Genomic DNA, 26,120 nt, shown 5'->3' with positions numbered 1-26,120 from the left:
CTTATATCCGTGATCCGTGATGCTGGTAATTGACAATAAATTGCTTTTGAAATCTGGGACGAGTATTGCATTTTCTAACCTGATGTTTCCAGATTTGTCGCCTGAGGTTCGAACTTTTATTTGTACATCTCCAATTCCCTTGGAGTCTACATTACTTTCCGTAGCAGTATATATTTTTGTGGTCTGCTGTTTATCTAAATTCTCGAACCTTCTTTCGTTGTTGCACATATGCATTGTGGCACCACTGTCCAGACACCACATCCCTGATTTCTGCAAATTTACTCTCAAAGCCGTAGCTTGCATAGCTTTATTATCTTTATTTTGCGAATCATTATTTTGTCTACGTTTTGATTTCCAGTATTTTGATATATGACCAATTTTATTGCATGTATAACATTTATAGTTTTGTCTCTTACCTCGTTCTGTATACATGTTTTTCTGTTCTGGTTTTTCCAATCTCGGCGCACCGTTTTTCTTTGCGAGAAGTGCTTCCGTTTTGCTTGGCCCTTCCTCTTTGTCATACTGACATCTTCTAGCTTCTTCCTCAAGGAGCTTCGTTTTTAATTCTTCCAGACTTGGCATTTTTTCCCTGGATTCAATAGCTATACAAAAATTTTCGTACTCACCGGGTAACGCATTTAACAACCAAATTGTCAGTAGATTTTCCGGTAAATTCAGGTCACACTGTTCCAATTGTTGTCCAATTCTTACAAATTCGTTTAAGAACTCTGACATAGTTTCGTTCGGTGACTTTCTTAATCTAAATAGTTGCTTGAATAATACACACTGTCTCATTGGATTTTTGGACTCATATATTTCTTTCAATGAGTTCCATACTTCGGTCGAAGTAGTAGCGTTTTTAACGTAGTTAAACTGATCCGGCTGTATGCTTAGTATCATTAAATCAATGGCTTTTTCATCTTTACTTTCCCATTCGCCATTGTCATTTTCCGGCTTCACTAATTGTCCGCTAACGTATTTCCACAAGTCGTTGAACCTTAATACACTTTTCATCTGAATCTTCCATGTTTCATAATTCGTGCTGGTTAGCTTTTGGATTTGTTCTATCCTTCCTGCGTTCATTTCGTCTTCGTAGATCTTCACTTTTCACTTCGTTTAATTTCTAATCTTTTCTTTTCACTATTCGTCCTGGGCCCATAACCTGTTAGAATTTATTTATTGTGGACGAAATAGAAAAATAGATAATAATAGTTTGTAACAGAAAAACATGGATGCCCGTCCGCTGAACAGAATTAAACAAGCAACAACCCAGGCAATCAATAAAACAAAACGTTTGCAGTCAATACCCGGACTCGCTAATTACCGCTAAATTCAACATTAACGAAGCCTCCATCAAGAAATTGGCATTCTTGATTTTCGTCTTATTTTGGCCTCTAGAATCCCCTATTAAAATTTTTCCCAGGGGTGGCCGAACATCCTGTATGTAGAAAAGAACAGTAAGTGAAAGAGAGAAAAAAAGGGACTGTGGCGGCAAAGTGCCGCACACGTGTCACTGACTTATATTTTCTCGACTCGTTCCAATCGAAAACCGTTTCGACACTTCTTGTGGTAGAATTTTCAAAACAAAATTAATATGGCTAGTACACATAATAATAAATATCGAATTACATATTATAACATTCAAGTATATCGAATTATTTTATCGACAGTCTTGTAGAAATAACAACATATTTATCTGTTGCTAAGGTTTTAGTTGTGTTCGCAGTGAAATATATTTTTAAATTTCGAGAAAACTATCTAATTTTTATAATCTAAAAGAAAACATTGCACGTTCTTACACGTTTCGGAGATATTTCACTTTATCTGCGTGCGAGACCTCTTCTTGTGAATTCACAAAATTCGGTCTAAATCGTTGCAGAAGGATCGAAAATTGTATAATTCGTAAAATTCAACCGAAGGCGAGCCAAAAGTTGATCGAGAAACGATACCTTACTTTGAAATAAACTAATGGGTTCGATGTAATATAATGGCGTCGTCGATGTATGGGATATCGAGGGGCGCGAAGAGGCGATCGGTTGTGTCCGGAAGATCTGTTACCACGAGTGGAAATGCGGATGTTGAAAACGAAAACGGACTCGGGACGAGTCGAAACTACGAAGAGGGTCGTGACTCCGGACTGTCTTCCGAAAGTTCAACGCCGACGACCGGATCGCCGGTACCAAGGCAACGAAAAACTTCCAGCAATCCGATTAATATCGCCAACCCTACTTCGATACCACGCGCCACCGTCTATAATGGAAGGTATATTGAAGAGCAGAAGAGAATGCCCCTGGATGGAATTCAGATTTAGCGATGAAAATTTTGGAAAAAGGTTTATACCAATATTGATCAGCATTTTCGCATCGCATAGACTAACGACTAATAGGCATTACTATCGTGAAAACGCAGTTTATAGGCGACAAGACGGATTTTTCGTATCGTGAACATCACTCAGGGACATTCTTTACAGCTACTTGCAGTCGTTTCATACCTTTGGAACATTAACACATTGACTGCCTCCTTTTCATCGAGGAGTTAAAAAAATTAATTCTCCAGATTAGATGTAAAAGAAAATAAAGCTAGGTAGGGCCCCTTGAATTTTAACGAGTCTGTGAAAATAAATTCCATGACGAATTCTTGGTATGTTAGTTTTCAATTGTCCAAAAACAAAATTAAATTTTCCTTTTAATTTAAGGGGTTTGGTCTGGTAGTCAACGTGTTAAACAATTACTTATGGGAATTAGCTTGTCCTTTGGTCGATATCTCTATAAGAACATCACAGTTTTGAATAGAAAAAGTTAAAATACAAGTTAGGAAATGATTGAAGTATACTAGAAAGTAAAAAAAAAACAATATTAAAAACGAAAAAACTGTTTCATTTATAATGTAAATGTAATATAACAGTTCACCGTACGGAAGTGTTACGAAATTTGCATGGAAACAGCCTATTAAATTACTACAAAAAGCATAAAAATTATAATGCTAGTAACCAGTACTTCCACCATTAGGTTTAATGACTTCAGATATTGGATTTTTCATATTATAAACTACTTTTTTCGACGTTGTAATATGGGTTTTACTTAATCCGTGTTTTACTGCGTTTTCAAGTTCCTTATTGCTTCTACAGGGTGTTCGGCCAACCCTGGGAAAAATTTTAATGGTGAATTTTAAAGGTCAAAATAAGACGAAAATCAAGAATACCAATTTGTTGATGGAGACTTCGTTAAATAGTTATTAACATTTAAAGTTCCGCTTGTACTGAATTTTTTTCTCGAAAATACGCAGGATTTCGGGGTTATGTTTTTTCACCAAAAATGATTGTACTTGTCCCCTGCAACTGAAAATAATTTTTTTAAAACGATTTGAAATTTTTTTTTTCCGCCAAAAAATTTCACACCTCGATTTTTTTTTTAGAAAGTGAGTAGGATTTCGAGGGTCTGTCTTTTCACTAAAAATGATTGTACTTGTCCCCTGCAACTGAAAATAATTTTTCCAGAACGATTTGAAGTTTTTTTTTTCGTCGAAAAATTTAGGCATCTAATAAGATTTTCGGTAAGGAATTTTTTTCTCGAAAGCGCGTAGGATTTCGAGGGTATGTGTAATGACCAAAAATGATTGTAATTGTCCCCTGTAACTAAATATAATTTTTTTAGTGTGATTTGAAATTTTTTAATTTCGTCTAAAAATTTCAATACCTACTCGAATTTTTTTCTCGAAAATGTGTAGGATTTTGGGGGTATGTGTAATGACAAAAAATGATTGTAATCGACTCTTGCAAACGAAAATAATTTTTTTCAGAACGATTTGAAAAATTTTTTTTTTACCAAAAAATTTCAGCACTTATCCGAATTTTTTTCGCGAAAGTGGGTAGGATTTCAGGGATATGTCTATTTACCAGAAATGCTTATAATTGACCCCCGCAACCGAAAATAATTTTTCCAAAACGATTTGAAATTTTTGAATTTAATTGTTAATAACTTTTTAACGAAGCCTCCATCAACAAATTGGTATTCTTGATTTTCGTTTTATTTTGGCCTCTAGAATCCTCTATTAAAATTTTTCCCAGGGATGGCCGAACACCCTGTATAGTGCTTATCACTTAGGTATATTGCTTTTGATAGAATTCTCCATGAATTTGAAATAAGCAGCAAGTTTTGTTGTTTAAACGACTTCTGTGTCTTCATATCGTTATCTATTGCTACGTTATTATAAAAATTTGATTATTTCTTATTTTTTAATAATTAAGGATTGTAAATTTCCCGGTAATTCGATAAAACTTTGAATGGAAATCAGTTTATTTGTAATTTACTGAAATTTCCAAGATATTGAAAATATAAGAATATACACATTCCATTTAAGAAAATGATATACTCTTTACGCGTTCGTTTAAAAAAAGGTTATTCACATCAAATTATATGGTCTCCGAAACTATTCAACTTTTATCTCAAACATGTTTTGGTATCGTCAATAATTTCGAAAATATTTAAGTAAGTCTATTTATAATGACATAATTTATGTCGTTAAAATATTTTCACATGTGCAGCATCTATTGCAACTATAATTTGTCTACAAACGGTTTGTACTTCTTTCAGATTTTCGAAAGGTAAGGAATTTTTCTGAAGGTACATCGTTCATACTTTTATCACAAAACTTTAATTTCGTTTCAAAGGTTATAGAAAATAATCTGCCTAATTTTATATAGAACAATTTTATTTTATTGTTAAATGCTGGAGAATTATGGTCTTGTAATCTGTATTAAATACAATATAATACTATAGGTATATCAATGCGTAAACTGGTTTGTAAATCATATTGCACGTTGTATGCTGTGTATAGTAATTAAGTCTATATCTGTAATGGAATGAAAACCCATAAACAATTACAAGTATAACTCATAAACAATTACAAGATAAAATTTATGTTTTAATGATTTTCAGCATATTATACACATTTTAACAACGATATTCAACGTTAGTCAAAATGTCTTCATTATATAACGGATACAATAATCCGTAGTTTCTGCCTTGATAAATAAGTAAATAACGTTTTAATTAATTTCGATCCCATGTCATGTTTTATTCAAATTAAAATAATGCGTTCTAAAGTTAAAACGGAGCTGTTACCTTTCTTGTTTCAGAAACGAGTGTGATAAAACGACAAAGGTATGGCGAAGTAGATCTGTGACGGATTCGCCACGTTCCTTAGATGGCACACGAAATCGCCAATTTTCGAGTCCTTTAAGAACATCGAGAAACGTAAGTAATAGCCAAATGTACGAAATAAATTTCTCGAAATGGTTACTCGATTCTTTGCATATTTACATTAGGTCCAGTCACCAAGCATCGACTCCGGAGATGATAGAAGTCTTCGAGTCGATCGCGATACGTATCAGCATATGTTTCAAGACATTGTTTCCATAAAAACAATGCTTTTGAAACTTAAACGAGTACTCCAGGAGGTACGTTAGGCGAATTATTCTCGTGTCATTTCGATGGTGCACCCACGTTTATAATTAAATGTTTCGTTTATTGTAAAACGCATCCTTCTTTTTTATATTGCACAAGTATGGTGTGCTTCTCTATTAACACGCATTTTTTAATTATTTTTCATTATTATCATCAACCATGATTTTCCCTTCAAGTCAGAAGAGAACGGTTTGACGAGGGTACGTTCATTTATGTTTTCTTTTATTATAAACATTACTTTTATATTCGTGTCATTTTATATTATGTTTCTTATTATTATTATCGCTGTTAATGTAATAAATATTGTTAGCTTATTGTTATTAAAATAATTTAATTGTACTATAATTATACTGCATAATATCGAATCGTGTATAATATGTTGCATTATACCCACAGGCAGAAACTCTCAACCCATTCGATAATTCCATAAAGGTCAGTACTTTACTTACAAGAAAATTAGTATACAATAACAATTTTACATTTGAGGTGGTTACATTTGAGAATTTGAGTTTATTAACGGTTATCGTAACTCTGAAATTGTAAAAGAGTCAGAATCGTTACCATCGATGTTAACGAGGATCTGTAAATTTATCAAATTTTCCAAATTTTAGAATGGTCTCTTCTACAACCTGAACGAGGGAGGTACCGCTGATGTTAGTACCTCACCAGGCAGCGGAGGTAGCAGTATCGCGGATGAATTGGCCGATTTGCGAAGGCAGGTTGTCTTTTTACAAGGTCAAGTGGAAGATAGAGATCGAACTATACAAGTATTACAGGTAAAATATTTTATATGAATTGAATTATACAGGGTGTACGACTACCCCTGGGAAACATATTAATGGGAGATTCTAGAGGCCAAAATAAGACGAAAATCAAGAATATTAATTTCTTGACTGAGGCTTCGTTAAAAAGTTATTAAAAAATTAAATTAAAAAATTTCAAACAATTCTGAAAAAATTATTTTTGGTTACGGAGGACAATTACAATCATTTCTTGTGAATACACATACCCCGAAATCCTACCCACTGTCGAGAAAAAAATTCGGATAGGTGCTGAAATTTTTTGGTGAAAAAAAACGTAAATTGTTTAAAAAAAATTATTTTCAGTTACAGAGGTCGATTACAATAGTTTTTGATAAATAGACATAATCTCGAATTCCTACGCACTTTCGAGAAAAAAATTCCATACCAAAAATCTAATGTGAGGCCAGAAATGCACCCCTGACATCTACCTTAACCCCGTAAAGTGACTAAATCCCCATAAAAATAGTCCAATTTTCAAACAGCCATAACTCCTAAAATAATGAATATATTTCAATGAAACATTTTTCTGACGTAGAGCTCATGGGTGCCTTCAAAAAAGTATTAAACAACTTTTCTATACGGTGCCAACCAAATTTATTGAAAATGAAAAACGAATTTTTAAGAAAAATCAACGGGGTGTAGGTGCCTAAATTTTTCGGCGAAAAAAAAATTTCTAATCGTTCTGGAAAAATTATTTTCGGTTGCGGGAATCAATTACAATCATTTTTGGTCATTACTTATACCCCCGAAACCCTAACCATTTTCGAGAAAAAAATTCCTTACCGAAAATATAATTTCGGGCCAGAATGTCACTCGAAAATTTCTTGCATATCTTTAAAACGTCATAACTTCTGAATGGATTGAAGAATTTTAATGTTTCAAACGACAAACAACGCGTATTTTGGTGAGGAATATGTAGGAATTCCAACAATATTGATAAAGTTGTTCTTGACACCGTAAACTGAGAAAAACCCCATAAAAACGATCCAATTTTCAAACTGCCATAACTGCTGCAATAGTGAATATATTTCAATGAAACTTTTTTCTGAAGTAGAACTCATAGGTACCTACAAAATCGTATTAGACGATTTTTCTGTAGCGCGTCAAACAAACTTACTAAAAATGAAAAAGGGGTCCTTAAGAAAAATTGACAGGTGCCTAAATTTTTCGGCGAAAAAAAAAATTTCAAATCGTTCTGAAAAAATTATTTTCAGTTACAGGGGTCGATTATAATAGTTTTTGGTGAATAGACATAATCTCGAATTCCTACGCATTTTCGAGAAAAAAATTCCTTACCAAAAATCTAACGTGAGGCCAGAAATGCAACACTGAAATTTCATGCGAATCTTTAAAATGTCATAACTTCTGAACGAATTGGGGGATTTCAATGTTTCAAACGCCAAACAACGCATATTTTGATGAAGAATATGTAGAAATTCTAAAAAAATTCAGAAAGTTCTTCCTTAACCCCGTAAAGTAACAAAATCCCCATAAAAATAGTCCAGTTTTCAAACGGCCATAACTCTTATAATAGTGAATGGATTTGATTGAAATTGTTTTCTGAAGTAGAGTTCATGGGCACCTACAAAAAAGTATGAAACAACTTTTCTATACAGCGCCAACCAAATTTATTAAAAATGAAAAACGAATTTTTAAGAAAAATCGACGGGCGGTAGCTGCCTAAATTTTTCGGCGAAAACGAAATTACTAATCGTCCTGGAAAAATTATTTTCGGTTGCGGGGATTAATTACAATCATTTTTTGTCATTACACATACCTCAAAAATCCTACGCATTTTCGAGAAAAAAATTCAGAAAGGTGGACTTTTTCGACGAAAATGCGAAGTTTAAAATCGTTCTGGAAAAATTATTTTCGGTTGCGGGGGTCAATTAGAATCATTTTTGGTGAAAAGACATACCCTCGAAATTCTAACTATTTTCGAGAAAAAAATTCCTTACCGAAAACGTAATTTCGGGCCAGATTGTCACACGAAAATTTCTTGCATGTCTTTAAAACATCATAACTTCTGAACGGATTGGGAGATTTTAATGTTTCAAACGGCAAACAACGCGTATTTTGGCGAGGAATATGTAGAATTTCTAACAATATTGAAAAAGTTGTTCCTTGACCCCTCAAAGTTAGAAAAACCCCATAAAAATGGTCCAATTTTCAAACTGCCATAACTACTGCAATAGTGAATATATTTCAATGAAACTTTTTTCTGAAGTAGAACTCATAGGTACCTACAAAATCGTATTAGACAACTTTTCTGAACAGTGCCAACCAAATTTATTAAAATTGAAAAACGAATTTTTAAGAAAAGTCGATAGTGGATAGGTGCCTAAATTTTTCGACGAAAAGAAAATTTCAAATCGTTTTAAAAAAATTATTATCGGTTGCAAGGGCCGATTATAATCATTTTTGATGAATACATATAGCCCCGAAATCTTACACACTTTCGAGAAAAAAATTCAGTACAGGCGGAACTTTAAACGTTAATAACTTTTTAACGAAGCCTCCATCAACAAATTGGTATTCTTGACTTTTGTCCTATTTTGGCTTCTAAAATCTCCCATTACAATTTTTCCCAGGAATGGCCGAACGCCTTCTATATTTTGTAATCCTTATAAGAAATTCATTCACTTCATTTTGTAGATATGTACATATAATTCTTGAGATAACGTTTATTTACGTGTACTAAAAGTTTCCGTTTTTGTGCGTAATACATAGTTATAGAATTATCCTCGTGAACAAATATTTTGCACCTTATTACCCAATAACTAAATTAACAGTTCTTCAAATACAATTTGAACAAAATTGTGATATGAAGAATTTTATATTTTACAGTTCCAAATGTCAAAGCTTCAAGGATCTAACGGTATCGACGGCCAAAGTTGTGCTTTAACCAATAATCGTAACACTATTCCATCCGTGAATACGTACAATGCTGCTACACAAACAGAGAGGGTATGTTTTTTTTTATTTACAATTCATAATACCACCAAAATTTAATAAATAGACGTTATCATTTATTTCTTTGCATCTTACAGATGGTTACTTTTGTTCTAAAATTGTTTCTAACATGAATCACATAACAATTACTAGTTTCGCTTTGTGCCAAAAAAAAATACACGTAGCAACGTTATAGGGATTTAATATGTATAAAATTCTTAAAAGTAATATTATTAGGCGCTTTGGCTCAATACTTCATAGTGATACCAATCTTCGCAATTTTATTCGTAGAACGCATATAGTTACACGTTCCTTTTTAATAAGAATTCTTGCACTTTCGTTTTTGAGTTGCATACATTTCATACATCCTGTCTGAAAGAACTTCTTTATTATCACGATTTCATTGGGAATCGTGTTTACCTACATCTGAAATTTAACTTTATAAGTATATGACGGTATAATTTTGTTATCACTATCGATATCGTTGAACAACTGCGCATTAAATATCGTACAACTCGGTTATACACAAATTAATACACTGTAATCAATTTGAATATATCTTGTATGATATTTGATATTAAGATACAAAATTAATAACCCAAACCGTAAGTAATAATGTACAGAATATCTCACGTATGTTTTACAAGCTATTTTTACCAAAACAATGTGAGATATAAATTTACACTGCTTTTGACACTTTATGGTTCGATGATACCCCATTCACCTAATACAATCGATGTAATGTTCAGTTTATTGATTACATCTACACATACATTTAATGGACGCCTACATATAGGTACCTTTTCTTTTTCATCTGTATGTACCAATTCGTACATTGCACATTTTCTTAATCCTTATAGAATGAATAATTAAATGTGTTTGAATACATTTAACACAATAAATGTCTTTAATATATTTATTTTCTTTTTCTATAGTATGTGTTTCTTATTGTTATTTTAATGATATATTCAATTTATTCTTGTTGCAAATATTAATACAACAAATACTATATTAATGCAGTTTTTATCATTGATAATATGACGTTAACTTACTATTTGTCATATAATTTATTTTTATATTGTTTATTTATTATTGTTTAATTATGGGTACAGACACGTCCAGTGTCAGCAGGACCTTCACTCTTACAAACACTCCCACAGGATGGTGTTATGGGGCCTCTAGTTAGGTGAGCTTTTTTACATGATCTTACTTGTAGCTCCATTCAAATATAATGTTATCTTTAAGAGTATAAAAAACTAAGAAACTCAATTCCCAGAAAAATCTTAGGAAACACTTTTAGAACAATTTATGAGAAATAAACATGCATTTTAACGAAAAAAATAAGAAATAACAGTAGTTTGTACATGTAAAATTATTACAATAACATTCATACTATTTACATCTAAATTAGTAGGAGCTAAGGTAACATTACAAAACAAAATCCTAAGATTTTTCTTTAAAAACTCTCTTTGTTTGGTCGTTTTGATAATATTTAGCTTGCATAATGTTAACGAGAGCCCCAAAATTAAAATAATATTGTTGATAAATCTGTGAAACAGAATAAAAAATTATTCTCGATTTATATAAAAATATTTCCATAAAACTTTGCAGTATATCTTTAAAATCATTTCAACCATAAACACCTAATATTCTAGAATTTGTTTATAGTCATCAGCCCCAACATTTTTAGTCCATTCTTGATTAAAAATTGCTCATTCAGATCGTAACCTTACCTTATAAGTGTATTCGCAGCAGTTGTAAACTCACAAATATGTGTTTGGTGTTCGATTATGAAATTTGTCATAAATAACCTGTTGTTCTTGCTGCTCTGGTCATTTATCTTTCTCTGGTGATCCCATGTGAAACAGCTTCAGGATCGGGAAGGTAGAGTCCGTCAGTTTGTGTGACTTACTATTGGGATATTTACTCCTTTCTGCATTAAACGCCTTTATATTCATGCATCTTTTTTATATCAAGACTACTTGTTTAATCATTTGATATTATTATATTTTATTCCTTTTGCATGCGAAAATAGTATACATTTTGCTTTTAGTTTTCTTTCATGCTGAATTATTAAATTATTTCAACCGCTTACGAATGTATATAAACATTAAAATAACTTTGTAGTAAGTTCAGTGATATATCGTTTAACATTATATCCAGGGTTTGTGACCGAATCTTGCATTATTAACTCGAAGATTTTAATATTTACATCGTTTTTAATTATTATTTGAATATTGCTGTACACTCAGAACTATAAAATTTCATTTTAAGTACATACATCGTTGCGCAGTAACGAATATTCTATTTTTACAACTATTTTGCATATAGCGTTTCGCGCGTCAGTAATTCTGCAATTATTACAACAAACTGAGAAAAAAATAAATTGTTATTGACAATAATATGAAATTTAATAAAGTCTAATATACAGGGAGTCCAGCCACCCCTGAGAAACATTTTAATAGGAGATTCTTGAGTCCAAAATAAGACGAAAATTAAGAATATCAATTTGTTGATCAAGTCTTCGTTAAAAAGTTATTAACGTTTAAAATTCCGCTCGTACTGAATTTTTTTCTCGAAAATGCGCAAGATTTCGGAGGTATGTCTATTCACCAAAAATGATTGTAATTGACACCCGCAACTGAAAATAATTTTTCCAAAACGGTTTGAAATTTTTTTTTTCCGTCGAAAAATTTCACACCTTCTCGAATTTTTTTCTAGAAAATGGGTAGGATTTCGAGGGTATGTCTATTCACCAAAAATGATTGTAATTGACCCCCGCAACCGAAAATAATTTTTCCAAAATGATTTTAAATTTTCTTTTTTCGTCGAAAAATTTAGGAACCTAGTTAGATTTTTAGTAAGGAATTTTTGTCTCGAAAGTGCGTAGGATTTCGAGGGTATGTGACCAATAATGATTGTAATTAACCCTCTTAGCTAAAAATAATTTTTTTAGAATAATTTGACAAATTTTTTTTTCGCCGAAAAATTTCTCCACCTACCCGATTTTTTTTCTCGAAAGTGAATAGGATTTCGGGGGTATGTGTATTCGCCAAAAATGATTGCAATTAACCCCCGTAATCGAAAATAATTTTTCCAGAACGATTTAAAATTTTTGAATTTAATTGTTAATAACTTTTTAACGAAGCCTCCATCAACAAATTGGTATTCTTGATTTTCGTCTTATTTTGGCTTCTAGAATTCCCCATTAAAATTTTTCCCAAGGGTGGCCGAATACCCTGTATGTAGTTTGTAAGTCTTTACAAATGCATATTAATTAAAATTAGAATTTAAATAGTTAACAATTAACAATATTTATATTTATGATATTAAAAAAACATGGTGTTATATTTGTTAATATGTAATGAGAAACATAATATAATAATGAAATTCATTTTCATATCTTACAATGCAAAATAAATGTATGATGTCATGCAATCATTTACAAAGAAAGGAATATTGTTTTAAACATTATTTATATTGAAACGATGCGTTGTACATTTGAAAATTACTTTATATATTGCTGTTCTGTAAATTCACTATCAAACAACACTTGGAAACAAACATGCTTTGTCTTTCCAAAGTAAATTTTCTTTCAACAAGAATCTAGATTCGATTGTAAGCCCTAATACAAGTATATTAACTAACAAAGTTTAATATTTCAACAGTTCAACATACAACTTTAATGGTTCTAGCAGTCTCACATACTGTATAAGATGCGGATTTTGCTTTAAAAGTGTTCTTGTGAAATTCTAACTTTCTTAGCATACTAATACTCCTAGCATGTAGTATAAATAGATAAATGTATGATCAGTTAAAAAATATAAATTAAACATTTTTTTCCTGAAATTTTTCCTGAAATATTGTTTTGAGATTATAATATTTTTACAATTAATAATGTTTCATGCTGCACTTGATAGCCATGTGCGGTAAGTTCACTACTTATATACTTTCAAATACTTTAATAAACACAATATAGTTTTTATTACTATCTCACTTATTGCTCATCAAAGATTTCTACATTGCACATTTTGCATTACACAGTAATAACTGTGAAATTAATATCAGGGCCGTTCCTATATTCGTTGTCGCTCGGGTGCATGCTAGCGTCAAGATATTTTGGGAGTGTTTTGTAGTGCAGGGGTACCTCTTGTACCACCAGGAACGAACCTGATTGATATAACGAAAATTGTATAAATATTTTTATAAAACATTATTCAGAAACATAACATTCCAAATCACAGTGAAAATCATCCACCGTGGTTAAATATACAGGGTGTTCGGCCACCCATGGGAAAAATTTTAATGGGGGATTCTAGAGGCCAAAATAAGACGAAAATCAAGAATACCAATTTGTTGATGAGGCTTCGTTAAAAAGTTATTAACAATTAAATTCGAAAATTTCAAATCGTTCTAAAAAAATTATTCTCGGTTGTGGGGGTCAATTACAATCATTTTTTGTGAATACACATACCCCCGAAATCCTATCCACTTTCGAGAAAAAAAATCGAGTAGGTGCTGAAATTTTTCGGCGGAAAAAAATTTTTCAAATCGTTCTAAAAAAATTATTGTTGGTTGCGGGGGTCAATTATAATCATTTTTTATCAATAGACAAACCCCCGAAACCCTACCCACTTCCGAGGAAAAAATTCCTTACCGAAAATATAATCTATAATGGTTCTCCGAAAATGTGAATCTTTGAAACATCATAACTCCTGAACGGATTGGACAATTTTAATGTTTCAAAATGTAAACAACGCGTATTTTGATGATGAATATGTGAAAATTCCAAGAATATTCGAAAAGTTATTCCTTCACCCCGAAAACTAACAAAAACCTCGTAAAAATAGTCCAATTTCTAAAGAGCCATAACTCTAACAGTAGTGAATATATTTCATTGAAATTTTTTCCTGAAGTAGAGCTCATGGATATCTACAACAAAGTATTAGACAACTTTTCTGTAGGGCGTCAAATAAAATTATCAAAAATGAAAAACTAAATTTAAGAAAAATCGACAAAGAGTGGTAGGTCTCTACAATTTTTGGCGAAAAAACAAAATTTCGAATCGTTCTGAAAAAATTATTTTCGGTTGCGGGGGTCAATTAGAATCATTTTTTATCATTAGAGATACCCTCGAAATCCTAACCATTTTGGAGAAAAAAATTCAGTACGGGCGGAACTTTAAACGTTAATAACTTTTTAACACTAAGTTTACGGACACTCGTTGCGTATATTTTTATTATAATTCGCTACGTTGACAGTTGCATTGAATTGCAGTTTTTTCTTTTAATTAGAGTATACATCCATATCGTTACATCAATTCAATTCAACCTAAATTGCTAACAAATAATATTTGAGTCCTATAACGTTAAGTTTAGAATCTGAATGCGTCAAATTGACGCGTACCGTCAACCTAGTGTTAACGAAGCCTCCATCAACAAATTGGTATTCTTGATTTTCGTCTTATTTTGGCCTCTAGAATCCCCCATTCAAATATTTCCCAGAGTTAGCTGAACACCCTGTATAATAGATGAACAATTTTTAGTGTGAGTTAAATTTCATAGATGTCATTACATATATTCATTTTGCTTCATATATTTGCTAATATTTTTTTTTTTTTATATGGAAACAAGTAACAATAGAGATGAAACATTATTACAAATTCATATAATGCATATTTTGGCCAAAATTAAGAAAGCGAATGTGGTAGACGATTTTAAAAAGTATTAATAATGAAAGATTGTGTCAGAAATCTTCAAGAATGTCTCCAAGCCCAGATTTGACGTTTTATTTACAGTTGGAGTGATTCTTGGGATCAACATCGCCCTACATTGCTCACAGAGCTTAATGGTAACAGAAGCCTTCGTAAGGTGGCCGACCGTATACCGCGTACAATAAGATCTCGTCAAGAAGAAACCTCGCATCGTCAAAACGGGCATACAGATAAGTTGTTGATAGAAAGTCCTCTGAGCAGAAAAACACTTAAATCGAAGGATTCGAAGTCCTCGGAATCGAACGATATGGAACAACGTGAGATAAAGACAGAAGGGAGTCCCACAAAGTCATGTATCCCAACAGCTAGAAAACTTGCAACGTCGACTCTCATACCACGATCAGCGAGGGCCCTAACTTCGACAGGCCGATCGCACAACTTGTAATTATTTATGTAGGTGCGAAGTTAAGTTGAACTTCAGTTTATTTTTCTACAATTTTTTTTTTTTTCGCGGGAATTCTGCACAGACAGCTCGACAAAATCGAATTCTTGCCTTTGATCGGTAGAACGTGATTCGGAATGATCCGCGAACGTAATTTTCTAAATAAAAAATTAATAAACATAAACGAACGATGTAAAATTTCTCTTGCAGTCATTCGATGAGCAACAAAAGAAACACAATATTCTTAATACATATTCGGTACAAATAAATAACAAAAGTAATGTACAAATAATGTATGAAGGGTTAAGGACAATTCATAAGTTCCTATCTTTTGAAGTTTATATCTCGTTTGATTCTTACGCTTCACATAACGAAGGAAATAAAATCATTTTTCAACAGGATCGCTGAGAATTCGTTTGTGTAATAGACTGGAAAAATTGTATAAATTAATTTTTAATTGTAAATTATTCATCGAGTTTTAGCAAACTGTTTAAAGGTGTACATTTATTATAAATGCGCAGTTTTAATTTTAATTTGAAAAATATTTCAGATAGTGTTCGCGATACTATAAAGAATCTCCAATTGTTTTATAGAAATTCACTTTTCTTAACACGCTTACTGCCACGGTAGTCACTAGTGATTGATGCTTTTAACTTCCAACGTGTTTCAAAAATTGTTTACAATGAAACGATTCTAATATAGTATACATACAATTACTCTTCTCCTATCACTCGATGATCTCGTACTCAGTAAAACCGGACTTAGTAGAGAAGCAAACAGAATCGATTAAATAAAATAAAAAAAAGGAAGACACGCGCAGTACACAGATATGTCGTAAGAAAATAATAATCATGCGATAAGGAAACTTTTTTTTTTCTTTCATGCATATTGCAAGAAGAATACCAATCTGTGACTCCTGTATTAATTTATAGTATTTCTGTATATGCCTGTGTTTCTGAAGATTTTATCTTTTCATCTTCTGTTTCCCACGCAACTGCATTTTAAAAATTCCTTTTCAGGAATTCTAAATGTTTTTTTTCAGTTATATCTTGCAACATGTGTGTAAAATATAGTCTTTGAATTGTTGAATATGTCTATTTTTCACGGTACAATACAAACAATCTCTAAACATGGAAAACTATCGTGGCAGTCAACGTGTTAACAGTCGTCATACGTACGCCATGACCTTGCAATAGATTTTTTGCTCTCTGCTGTACACCGGTGACCTGTGTAAATTGGGCAAAGTTAGGCAAATTTTATTCATGAATAACGAATACAAATTTTAGATTGATACGTAAACTAACTGCTATATACGTTTCATTCGTAAATTCATTAATAAATTAGAATATATTAAAGAATTTTTTAAAAGTCAGTTTACGAGCAAACCTAACATTTTTATTTGTTATTCGCGAATATAATTTGCCCAACTCTGCCGACGACCATCGAATCTATCGCAAGGTCCACGGAACAACGGAGAATCGATTGTCATAGATTTGCATATATGCAAAAAGTTATTCGCTATCTACTGCTACACAATACGGATTAAGGTCGATCAATAAGATCGATAAATATTCCTGATTAAATAAACATCGAATGATTTTCACTGTCGATGTTCCGTATTTATTACTATTACTTTTACTTTGTGAATATCTTGAAAAGATAATCAACATCTGATTTGACCATTGAGAACAGCAAATGTTACATTTACATAAATATGAAATTGTTTCAAAACCTATATAGAACCTAAAATATGACGATTATAGAATGATTTAGTCCGGAATTCAGGTCCTATAAGATATTTAGAGTAAAGGTTTTTCATAACTGTTTCAAGAACCTAAACCTACAGTGAGTCACAGCAAAAATCGTACATCACATATATGAAAATGTTTCATACTAAAAAAAAAGTTTAGGAATGATTTGGAAGAAAAATAAGACAGACATATTATTGTAAATATATCTGTATTTATTGTGTAATAATGACAAAAGTAATGAATCTTGCTTAACATAAAAAAAATAAAGTTACTATAATACAATGCAGAAAATATTTCGCAGCTAAAATTGCACACATTAAGAATATTGTTTTATATTTAAATTAAATTAAAAATTAGTACTTTGTAGATTTTACTAGATTTTGTGTAAAATCGGGTTCAATTTTGGTATATTCCTAGCAAACGGCCCGTTCACCGATCGGGGTGAGTTATACGTCATTCGATTCGTCTAATTCAGTACATTATTGATATGCATTTCATTATCTGCGGAAATTCATTATTTTTTTATAAACTTGTCGTAAAGTTACAGTAAAAAGTAAGGTTAAGTACATTTTTTGACAGATTCACAGGTAGAAACAAGTGACTATTGTTACTGTGTTCAAAATTCTAGGTAGACAAATGCTAATTTGTTAAAAATTTATTGAAATTTCTGCTATTTCTGCTAATATTTCATTGAATAAATCACCATTTTACTATTAGGTACATTTACTAAATACATAATGGCTCAGGTATCCAATGAAGTTGCTCTTCTTGGAAATATAAAATATTGATAGTATTATATGTTATAAAAAAGATTAAAAAATGTGTGGCATGCCTCCAAGTGGTTTCAATTTAATTCGTGTAAGCATCAGTAATGGGATCTTCAAAAGAAAAAGAAGAGTATAAACACCTCATCGTAAACCATAGTTTATTATATTTTAAAGACCCAAAAACAGGTGCTCGTATAAACACAATTGAAACTACATGGAGACATAGTAAACATTTTTTGCCTGAATATTGTCGGTTAGTATTTGCAATTTCACACGTTTTTTAATATTTTTTGTAACATATAATACCATAAATACTTTCTATTTTTAGCAAAAAAGATAATTTCATCGGGTATCTAAGCCATTATGTATTTTACAAATCTTACAAGCAGGGGAAGGATGATTTATTTAATCAAATATTAAAAGAAATTTCTGAAATTTTTGACTCTGTAGAAAATGAAAATATACCAGATCTAGACGATAATGAAATTTAATAATAAAAAAAAGTTAAATCAATGCACTACATACAATTGTAATTTATTATATTATCTACCCGTAATCAGTGTCAGAGGGGGGTGGCAACATTTTTTACTGTTGCTGCATGTACTGTCTAACTATAAGTACTGTCTGAGTAGGTCTGGGTTATATGGGTTGTGGGGGAGTAATTGTTGTTGCACATACTGTCGACCTGATCGACTCATGAAAAGTCTATGCGTAAAAAAATGATTTTTATGCATACACGTTCTACAAATTCCCATTTGACAATGTAGCATTATCAAATTAGATCAATCATTTATAATTTGTAACATGAACATAGCAACGATAGTCACTTGTTTCTACCTGTGAACCTGCCAAAAAATGTACTTAACCTTACTTTTTACTGCAACTTTACAAGTTTATAAAAAAATAACGAATTTCCGCAGATAATGAAATGCATATCAATAATGTACTGAATTAGACGAATCGAATGCCGTATAACTCACTCCGATCGGTGAACGGGCCGTTTGCTAGGAATGTTCCTCAATTTTTCTCCATTCTTCTTGCAATGCCTTTTTTAAATCATTTTTATTAGAAATCGTATGTTTTCTAATCCTTACTTCTAATTCATGCTAAATATTCTCAATTAAATTTAAAACAATTCAAAATTCTTAATTTTTCGGCACTACTTTTTAAATTCTTTTTTAAAATATTTAAATAATCAAATTTGTCCATGTTCCCTTCAATAAATTCCAAATTTCCTGTTCCAGTAATTCATATACACCCCCAAACCATCACTGACCCACTTCTATGTAATAGTAGGATTCATATTTTTTATTTAAAATAAAGGTTTACGCCATACAGTAACTTTGCCATCTGAATGAAAAAGATTAAACTTGCTTTCGTCTGCAAAAATAACTTTTTTCCAAAAACTAAAATCCTTAGTTAGATACTGTCTCGCAAACTTCAGACTCTTTTTCTTATTTTTATCGTTGACAAATGGTTTATTTCTTGCTGTACGCCCATTAAAATCATTCTTTCTTAGTACTCTTCTTCTACTCAGTTTTTGGATTAACAGATATTTGCAAATATTTTTCCACCCCGTTTGACGATTTAGGTGCACTCAACTTTGGATTTTCTTTGATTTTTCTAACTATCCATCGCTCATCGTCCGCATTAAATTTTTTGTTCGGTGTTGTTCTTAATTTATTTATAATTCATTTTTCTTCTCTATAGCGTTTAATAATGTATTGAGCAGTGTTAATGCTTCTACCAATAATTTTTGCAATTTCTCGATAGCTTTTACCATTTTGAAAGTTCTTTACAACAATTTCTCGGACCTCTAGTGTCGTTTGTTTCACTTTTACTATTATTACGATTTATTTCCTTGCTTCGATGCAATACCACGTTTGCTAGCAAGCTAAAACAATGTGATCTTTTGTTTAACGTTTTTCGTTTCTTTTCGGGGATTCCTGGAGGGGAATACCAGATAGGGTAATAGCGTACGATTTTAGCTGCGAGATGTTTCCTGCATCGTATTATAGTAACTTTATTTTTTTTGTGTTGAGCAATATTCATTTCTTTTGTTATTATTACACAATAAATACAGATATATTTACAATATATGAGCCGTTTATTTTGAAAGTGGCGTAAGTCCATTTTCCAAAAAAATCGAGTTAGCTACCTTAATAGTTACATTTTTACATGATCTTTTTATTCTGAAGCAACTTGTTACTAATATATTTAAAATCATTAAGGTTTTGTAACACGAAAATTTGCTGGTTAATGAAGTGATGAAAAAGTTTATTTTGAAGGTGGTGTAAGTCCCATTGTGAGAGTTTCAAATGGATATGGAAAATATTATGCAATAAAATTTTATGAGATCCCATCTTTTTTATTTTGTTGCATAGTGTTATCAAAGTAGCAATTGAATTATCAATGTGCAATGAATTTGTTATAAACACAGAAAAGTGCCTGTCCACAGAAAGACAGAAACGCAACTTTTTAAAGACTAAAAAATACTGATGGTGAATGAGTAAATTGGTTTAAAATATGTTGGATGAGATTTTTGAAAAGCGATCCATATAAATTATTCTACAAAACGACAACAAACGAGGATGCACCATTCAAAACATTTACTATCGCAACGGGGAAGTCCGAAAAACTTTAATAATATTAAGTTGGCACCACTATACAAAAAAAACGAGATCACTCACAAACCTAAAATACAAGGACTTAATGGATTTATTACATTATATACCACCATAGTTATTTTAAATCCTTCCCTTATACAAACTGGAGAAGACTGAATAATAATTAATAAAACAATATTAATTTTAATGTAAAAATTATTTAACAAAGAATTAAAGTTGAATATTTTTTTGATTTTATAACATAAAAGTGTATACATTTATTTTTATTTCAAGGGAAATTTAGTTTTCCTATGGACTTGTGCTTTCTTAAGAATTGAAAACGTCATTTCATTGATTTTGAAAGTGGCGTAAGTCCAATCATAGCCATCAAACACATATTATTTCTTACACAATGTTAATCATGCTAATTGGGATAATAAATTTGACACACCTAGAAACCCAAAAACATTATTCTACCCATATTTTTAAATTTAATCCAACGCAAACCCTTCAATATCTCGATTCGAACATAAATGGGCTTACGCCACTTTCAAAATAAATGGCTTATATGTCTGCCTTATATTTTTTTCCAAATCATTCCTAAACTTCTTTTTTCGAATAAAACATATTTTCATATGTGGTGTACGATTTTGGCTGTGATTTACTGTATATTGTAACAGTTTTCAAGTTTTTATTTTAACATATTAATTATTTATGTATACAAGTGTATACTCAAAAATATTTTTAGAATGTAATGTTTTTTAATTTTATAAATCTTGAAGGGGGGAGGATCAGTGTCCCTTCCCTTGGAGATCGTCCCCATAATTCCAATCGTGTAGCTGTGGATGACGAATAATTTTTTGCACATATGCAGATTTTGAGTATCGAACATTTCTTTGCTGGTGGCACTAATATCTAGGGTTGTCAGGTGAGCAGACTACGTCATCAATGACGTAATGGAGGTGGATGGTTAATTATTACATCCTGCACTTTTACTATCTTTCTATCAAAATTGCTTCTTCAATAATATTGTATACAGGGTAATTCGCCTAACTTGACCACCTCAACACTAGATTTACAGGCATTGATAGCACGTATATTTATTAATACCTTTCATGTTGACAATTACCTTAAAATACGATTTTTCTTTTAATTAGAATATGTATTCATGCCAATGCATCAATCAAATTCAACATAAGTTGTTAAAAAATAATATTTACGTGTTCTGCAATTTTAAATATGGAATCTGACATCCGTCAAATTGACGGCTTCCGTAAATCTAGTGTTAAGGGTAAGCGGTATGGAAAACAAGGCAATTTTTTAAGCTACAATGAGGAAAAAGTAAGCAGTCAATTATCCTGAGACTTTGCACTGTATTTAGGTATAACAAATATTGAAAAAAACCCTTGGCAATGTTTAAAAAATATTTATAATTAAGCCTACACAGCGCCATGTTCCCGAGCCACTTCATTTTTTGATGCCTAACTGGTGTGCAGGATTATGGTAAAATGGTTGTTGTCTACTACAAAAACCGAAATATTCCATTACCTATGATAAAGGTCCTTAGCATTGACGATGAGACATTTCAATTTGTATAAAAATGAACAATATGGCAGATATTTGAAACCTAAAATCGAATTTTATCAAAAATCGAGTCTTTATTACTAATATTTTGCAGAATTATTAGACAATTTTTAAAAAAACGGATCGTCAATGCTTAATAAATATAATAGTAAAGATAACTGTAAATTTTCAAAGCAATTGATTAATTAGAACTGGAGTAATTCTGCACACCATTTTGTAGAACATAGTTTCGAGGAAAATGCATTTAAAGTTTGATATACGCAGATATAAGCAGATATACGTCATTGTTTGAGGCTCTAAATTTTCAGCAAAAACATTGTTCCGACACTGGGACCTTTCGCATAATGATTTTAAGGCTTCAAACTATTATTTAAGCCAAAAAGCAAAATATCGAATTTAGCAACATTTAGAGTTACCTAACCCCTTAAATATATCGCTTACTTTGTATGATAGAAAAAATGTTGGGGGGAGAAAATATTCTGTTCGAAGGCACCAATACGATGATAGACCGCATTTTTTTTTTCGAGATTTCAAGGTCATCGTAGTTTTTTTAAATGGGACTGCATATTTTCACTACGACAGTTTTATAATTTATAAAAAGACGAATCCAACGAGGTACAATATGTTGACCTTCACTTGACCTTTATGGTATGGTATGGTAAATGAAGGAATTTCAATTTCACTGAAACAGTCTTAAGTTAAATCTCTATTTTAGAAGGTAATAAAGTTTACAATGATATTCCCACAGCAGCAGAAAACATGGGACAAAGAGTTCTACATGAATGTAGATCAATTACTGTAGAACAACTTAAAAATGTATAAGCAAGAGTTTATTTACCGCCTCCAAAAATGTATCCACGTTCATGGTACACATTTTGAAAACCTTCTAAAATAGAGATTTAACTTAAGACTGTTTCAGTGAAATTGAAATTCCTTCATTTACCATACCATACCATAAAGGTCAAGTGAAGATCAACATATTGCACCTCGTTGGATTTGCCTTTTTATAAGCTATAAAACTGTTGTAGTGAAAATATGCAGTCCCATTTAAAAAAACTACGATGACCTTGAAATCTCGAAAAAAATGACCTTGAGAAAAAAAATTCGGCCCATCACCGTATTGGCGCCTTCGAACAGAATATTTTCTCTCCCTGACATTTTTTCTATCATACAAAATAACCGATATATTTAAGGTAGTCAAGTTAGGCGAAATACCCTGTATAACTGTATCATTTATACAAAATTACATGTCTTGGAATTCGAAAATTAACCAATTGAAGTTTTATTCGCTTGACAACACAGTTAATGTCCTATGACCTCGCAACAGAATCAATGATCGCAGCGGGTGTACATAGTATACAATGCACAGGATATAAAAATATACCATAGAATTTTAACAAGTGCAACCTCGATAATTGCATCAGAATCTCCTTTGTTGAATTGTGTTGATAAGTGAAATGATTGATCACTTAACAACAAATTTTACCATTAGACTTAAATATATTTTATATAATGTATTACATTAATAAAATGTATTAAATGTATGTATTACATTTGTAATACAGATATAATACACTATATGTATATAATTGCACTATTACAAAACGTTTTTAAGCTATGCATTGTATACTTTTGCAACTGTAGTACTTAATTTAATAAATATAAACTGTGTCATCTTTATTATTTGCATTTTGGTTAAAAATATCTCATTATCAATCGCTTTTAAAAAAATTTGTATTTTTCGTTTAGTTGGAAATATCGTTGGAGAAAATTATCATTTGTTTTTACATGTGTCGGAAAATATCAGAAACATTAATTTTTATTCAGAAATATTAGGCATACGATCTTAATTTTATTATATTATTTGTTATTTAATGTACAAATTTCAGATGATAAGTAATACGTTATAATTGGTCCTGATTCTAATAGTAAAGTAATAGCTGTTAAGATCAGAGTATTATTGTAAATTTCTTTACAATTTATGTTACTCATAATTTATTCCATCGCTGATTTGTAAGATTATATTTGGTGCTATTCAACTTTTTTCATTTCACAATATTTAGATTCTCCTGAATTATCGAATGTGAAAACATCGTGATTGCAATGTCCATTGGATATTTTTAAAGAAAAATTCGCAGAATTGCAGCGTAATTATGTACATACCTTAAAAACGAGACAATAAGCTATAAACGATTGGTATAACGATAAAAAGAAGAAAAGTTTATTTCTGATTTATTAAAACTAAATCGATATCAGGAGGTACTAAATATCTCATGTATTGTATATTCTTTTATTCATATTTTAATTTGTACAATGGTATAATAATAAAGAGAAGGATAATTAAGAGGATAAAACAATTTTTTATATGGAAAAATACAATAACAATATTTAATTTAGTGGGTCTCACCTTCGTAATGTAATACAGGCTAATATGTATGGAAGTATGTATGTGCGTATGCATGCATGTATGTATGTATGGTGTGTGCGTGTGTGTGTATGTATGTATGCATGTACAAGATTGTACTGTCCAGTGATGACTTGTTGACTAGGCACGCCGATTGGCCATAGCGTAATAGCGACGCCTGTCTTCACATGCATTATCGTTATTGGCTGGGCCGCTCAGAACTACAATTCCATCGCGTGACAAAGGACGTGAACGAAACGTATAGGGATAAAGTAGGATAGGACAAATCTGAGAGGCATTGGCGTAACCGTACGCTCAAAATACCAACCATGAATAGGTGAAAAATGTATCTCTCGTGGTTATGGAGACCCTACTACCTCCAGTAGAGCCTCTCCAGTGGGAATAAGGCGGCGCGAAGACCTCCTCTCCTTGCTCTTGCCCCGTTTAGTTTGTGGGTGCTTAGCCAACAAGTCATCACTGGATAATACTATACAGAGATGACTTGTTGGCTAGGCACGCTGATTGGCCGCTCAGAACTACAATTCCATCGCGTGACAAAGGACGCAAATGAAACGTATAAGGGCAGAGTAGGATAGGACAAGACTGAGAGGCATTGGCGTAACCGTACGCTCAAAATATTAGCCATAAATAGGTGAAAAATGTATGTCTCGTGATTATGGAGACCCTACTACCTTCAGTAGAGTCTCTCCAGTGAGAATAAGGCGGCTCAAAGACCTTTTCTTTTTGCCCTTGCCCTGTTTAGTTTGTTGGTGCCTAGCCAACAAGTTATCACTGGATAGTACCTACTACAGTAGACAAAACCTCTTTAGACTAACAGACTGAATATCAAGTAACAATACTACTTTGGAAAAAACTGTGGAAGGATATTTAATGATTCTAATTATTTCTTCTGTTATAACGATTTAAGACAACGTTGTCGCGAATTTTTTATAGTGTACACTTGTCCTAACAATAAAAGTAATTTCATTTTGTGATTGGTAGAAACTTTTTTATTTACTTTAATCGTTGCTATAAAATGTGAACGTCAAAGATTGGCAAGTAATGAAAGTCTAGAGATTATTTAATCTTTTCAAATACTTTTCATTTTTCCTTTGTCTTTAAATTAGTATGTTCTATATAAAGTTTCAATAGTGATTATACGTTTAAAGGATAGGATATTTCTATGATAAATTTATATTCTTTTATATTATATTTTCATTTTAGCAAAAACTGTCTTTGTTTATCATCATGTATAAACAATTTTCTCTGTTATTCTTACTTATTACCATGTGCAGTTTCCTGCTGGAAAAATATAAAATTTGTAAAACTATTTGTGCCGATGTATCTTAACTTATTTTTACCAAGAAATACTTGAATTTCACGTTGGATTTTTATGTAAACACTGAAAAAATACAGTGTAAAAGAGATATCTGTATGTTTAATTCTGCTTCTTGAAAGTAGGCATACTTGAACACATTGATTCATCTACTATTTGATAACATTTGTAGAATGTTTTATGAGATGTGGTACATAAAATGCAAACAAATTATTAATCCTATAAATATGAATAACACAACAAGTATGCAAGTACAATATTTCAAGTATATTGTTATCTTCCTTTTATCATAGCTGA

At 31.5% G+C, this 26,120-nt stretch overlaps 1 protein-coding gene across 12 annotated transcripts in view; it reads left to right on the top strand.

Moving 5' to 3' along the window:
- Nucleotides 1–25,482, top strand: part of LOC143344134 (uncharacterized) — a 120,643-nt gene extending 95,161 nt beyond the window's left edge. For 8 of the 12 annotated variants that reach the window (XM_076769865.1, XM_076769856.1, XM_076769863.1 and 5 more), the window contains 8 exons: nucleotides 5,138–5,255; nucleotides 5,327–5,458; nucleotides 5,642–5,665; nucleotides 5,862–5,897; nucleotides 6,077–6,241; nucleotides 9,116–9,235; nucleotides 10,333–10,406; nucleotides 15,018–25,482. In XM_076769865.1, the coding sequence (XP_076625980.1) occupies nucleotides 5,138–5,255; nucleotides 5,327–5,458; nucleotides 5,642–5,665; nucleotides 5,862–5,897; nucleotides 6,077–6,241; nucleotides 9,116–9,235; nucleotides 10,333–10,406; nucleotides 15,018–15,378 (1,030 nt within the window). In that variant the 3' untranslated portion in view covers nucleotides 15,379–25,482. Of the gene's footprint in view, nucleotides 1–5,137; nucleotides 5,256–5,326; nucleotides 5,459–5,641; nucleotides 5,666–5,861; nucleotides 5,898–6,076; nucleotides 6,242–9,115; nucleotides 9,236–10,332; nucleotides 10,407–11,088; nucleotides 11,872–15,017 lie in introns of those variants that run through there. The other 4 variants (XM_076769867.1, XM_076769866.1, XM_076769862.1 and 1 more) reach the window with 4 other exon arrangements.
- The last annotated feature ends 638 nt before the right edge of the window (nucleotides 25,483–26,120 follow it).

This window comes from Colletes latitarsis, chromosome 7, assembly GCF_051014445.1.
Source record: "Colletes latitarsis isolate SP2378_abdomen chromosome 7, iyColLati1, whole genome shotgun sequence".
Classification (NCBI taxonomy): domain Eukaryota; kingdom Metazoa; phylum Arthropoda; class Insecta; order Hymenoptera; family Colletidae; genus Colletes; species Colletes latitarsis.
The sequence above is the reverse complement of the archived record's forward strand: the minus strand, read 5'-3'. Positions and strand labels throughout refer to the sequence as shown.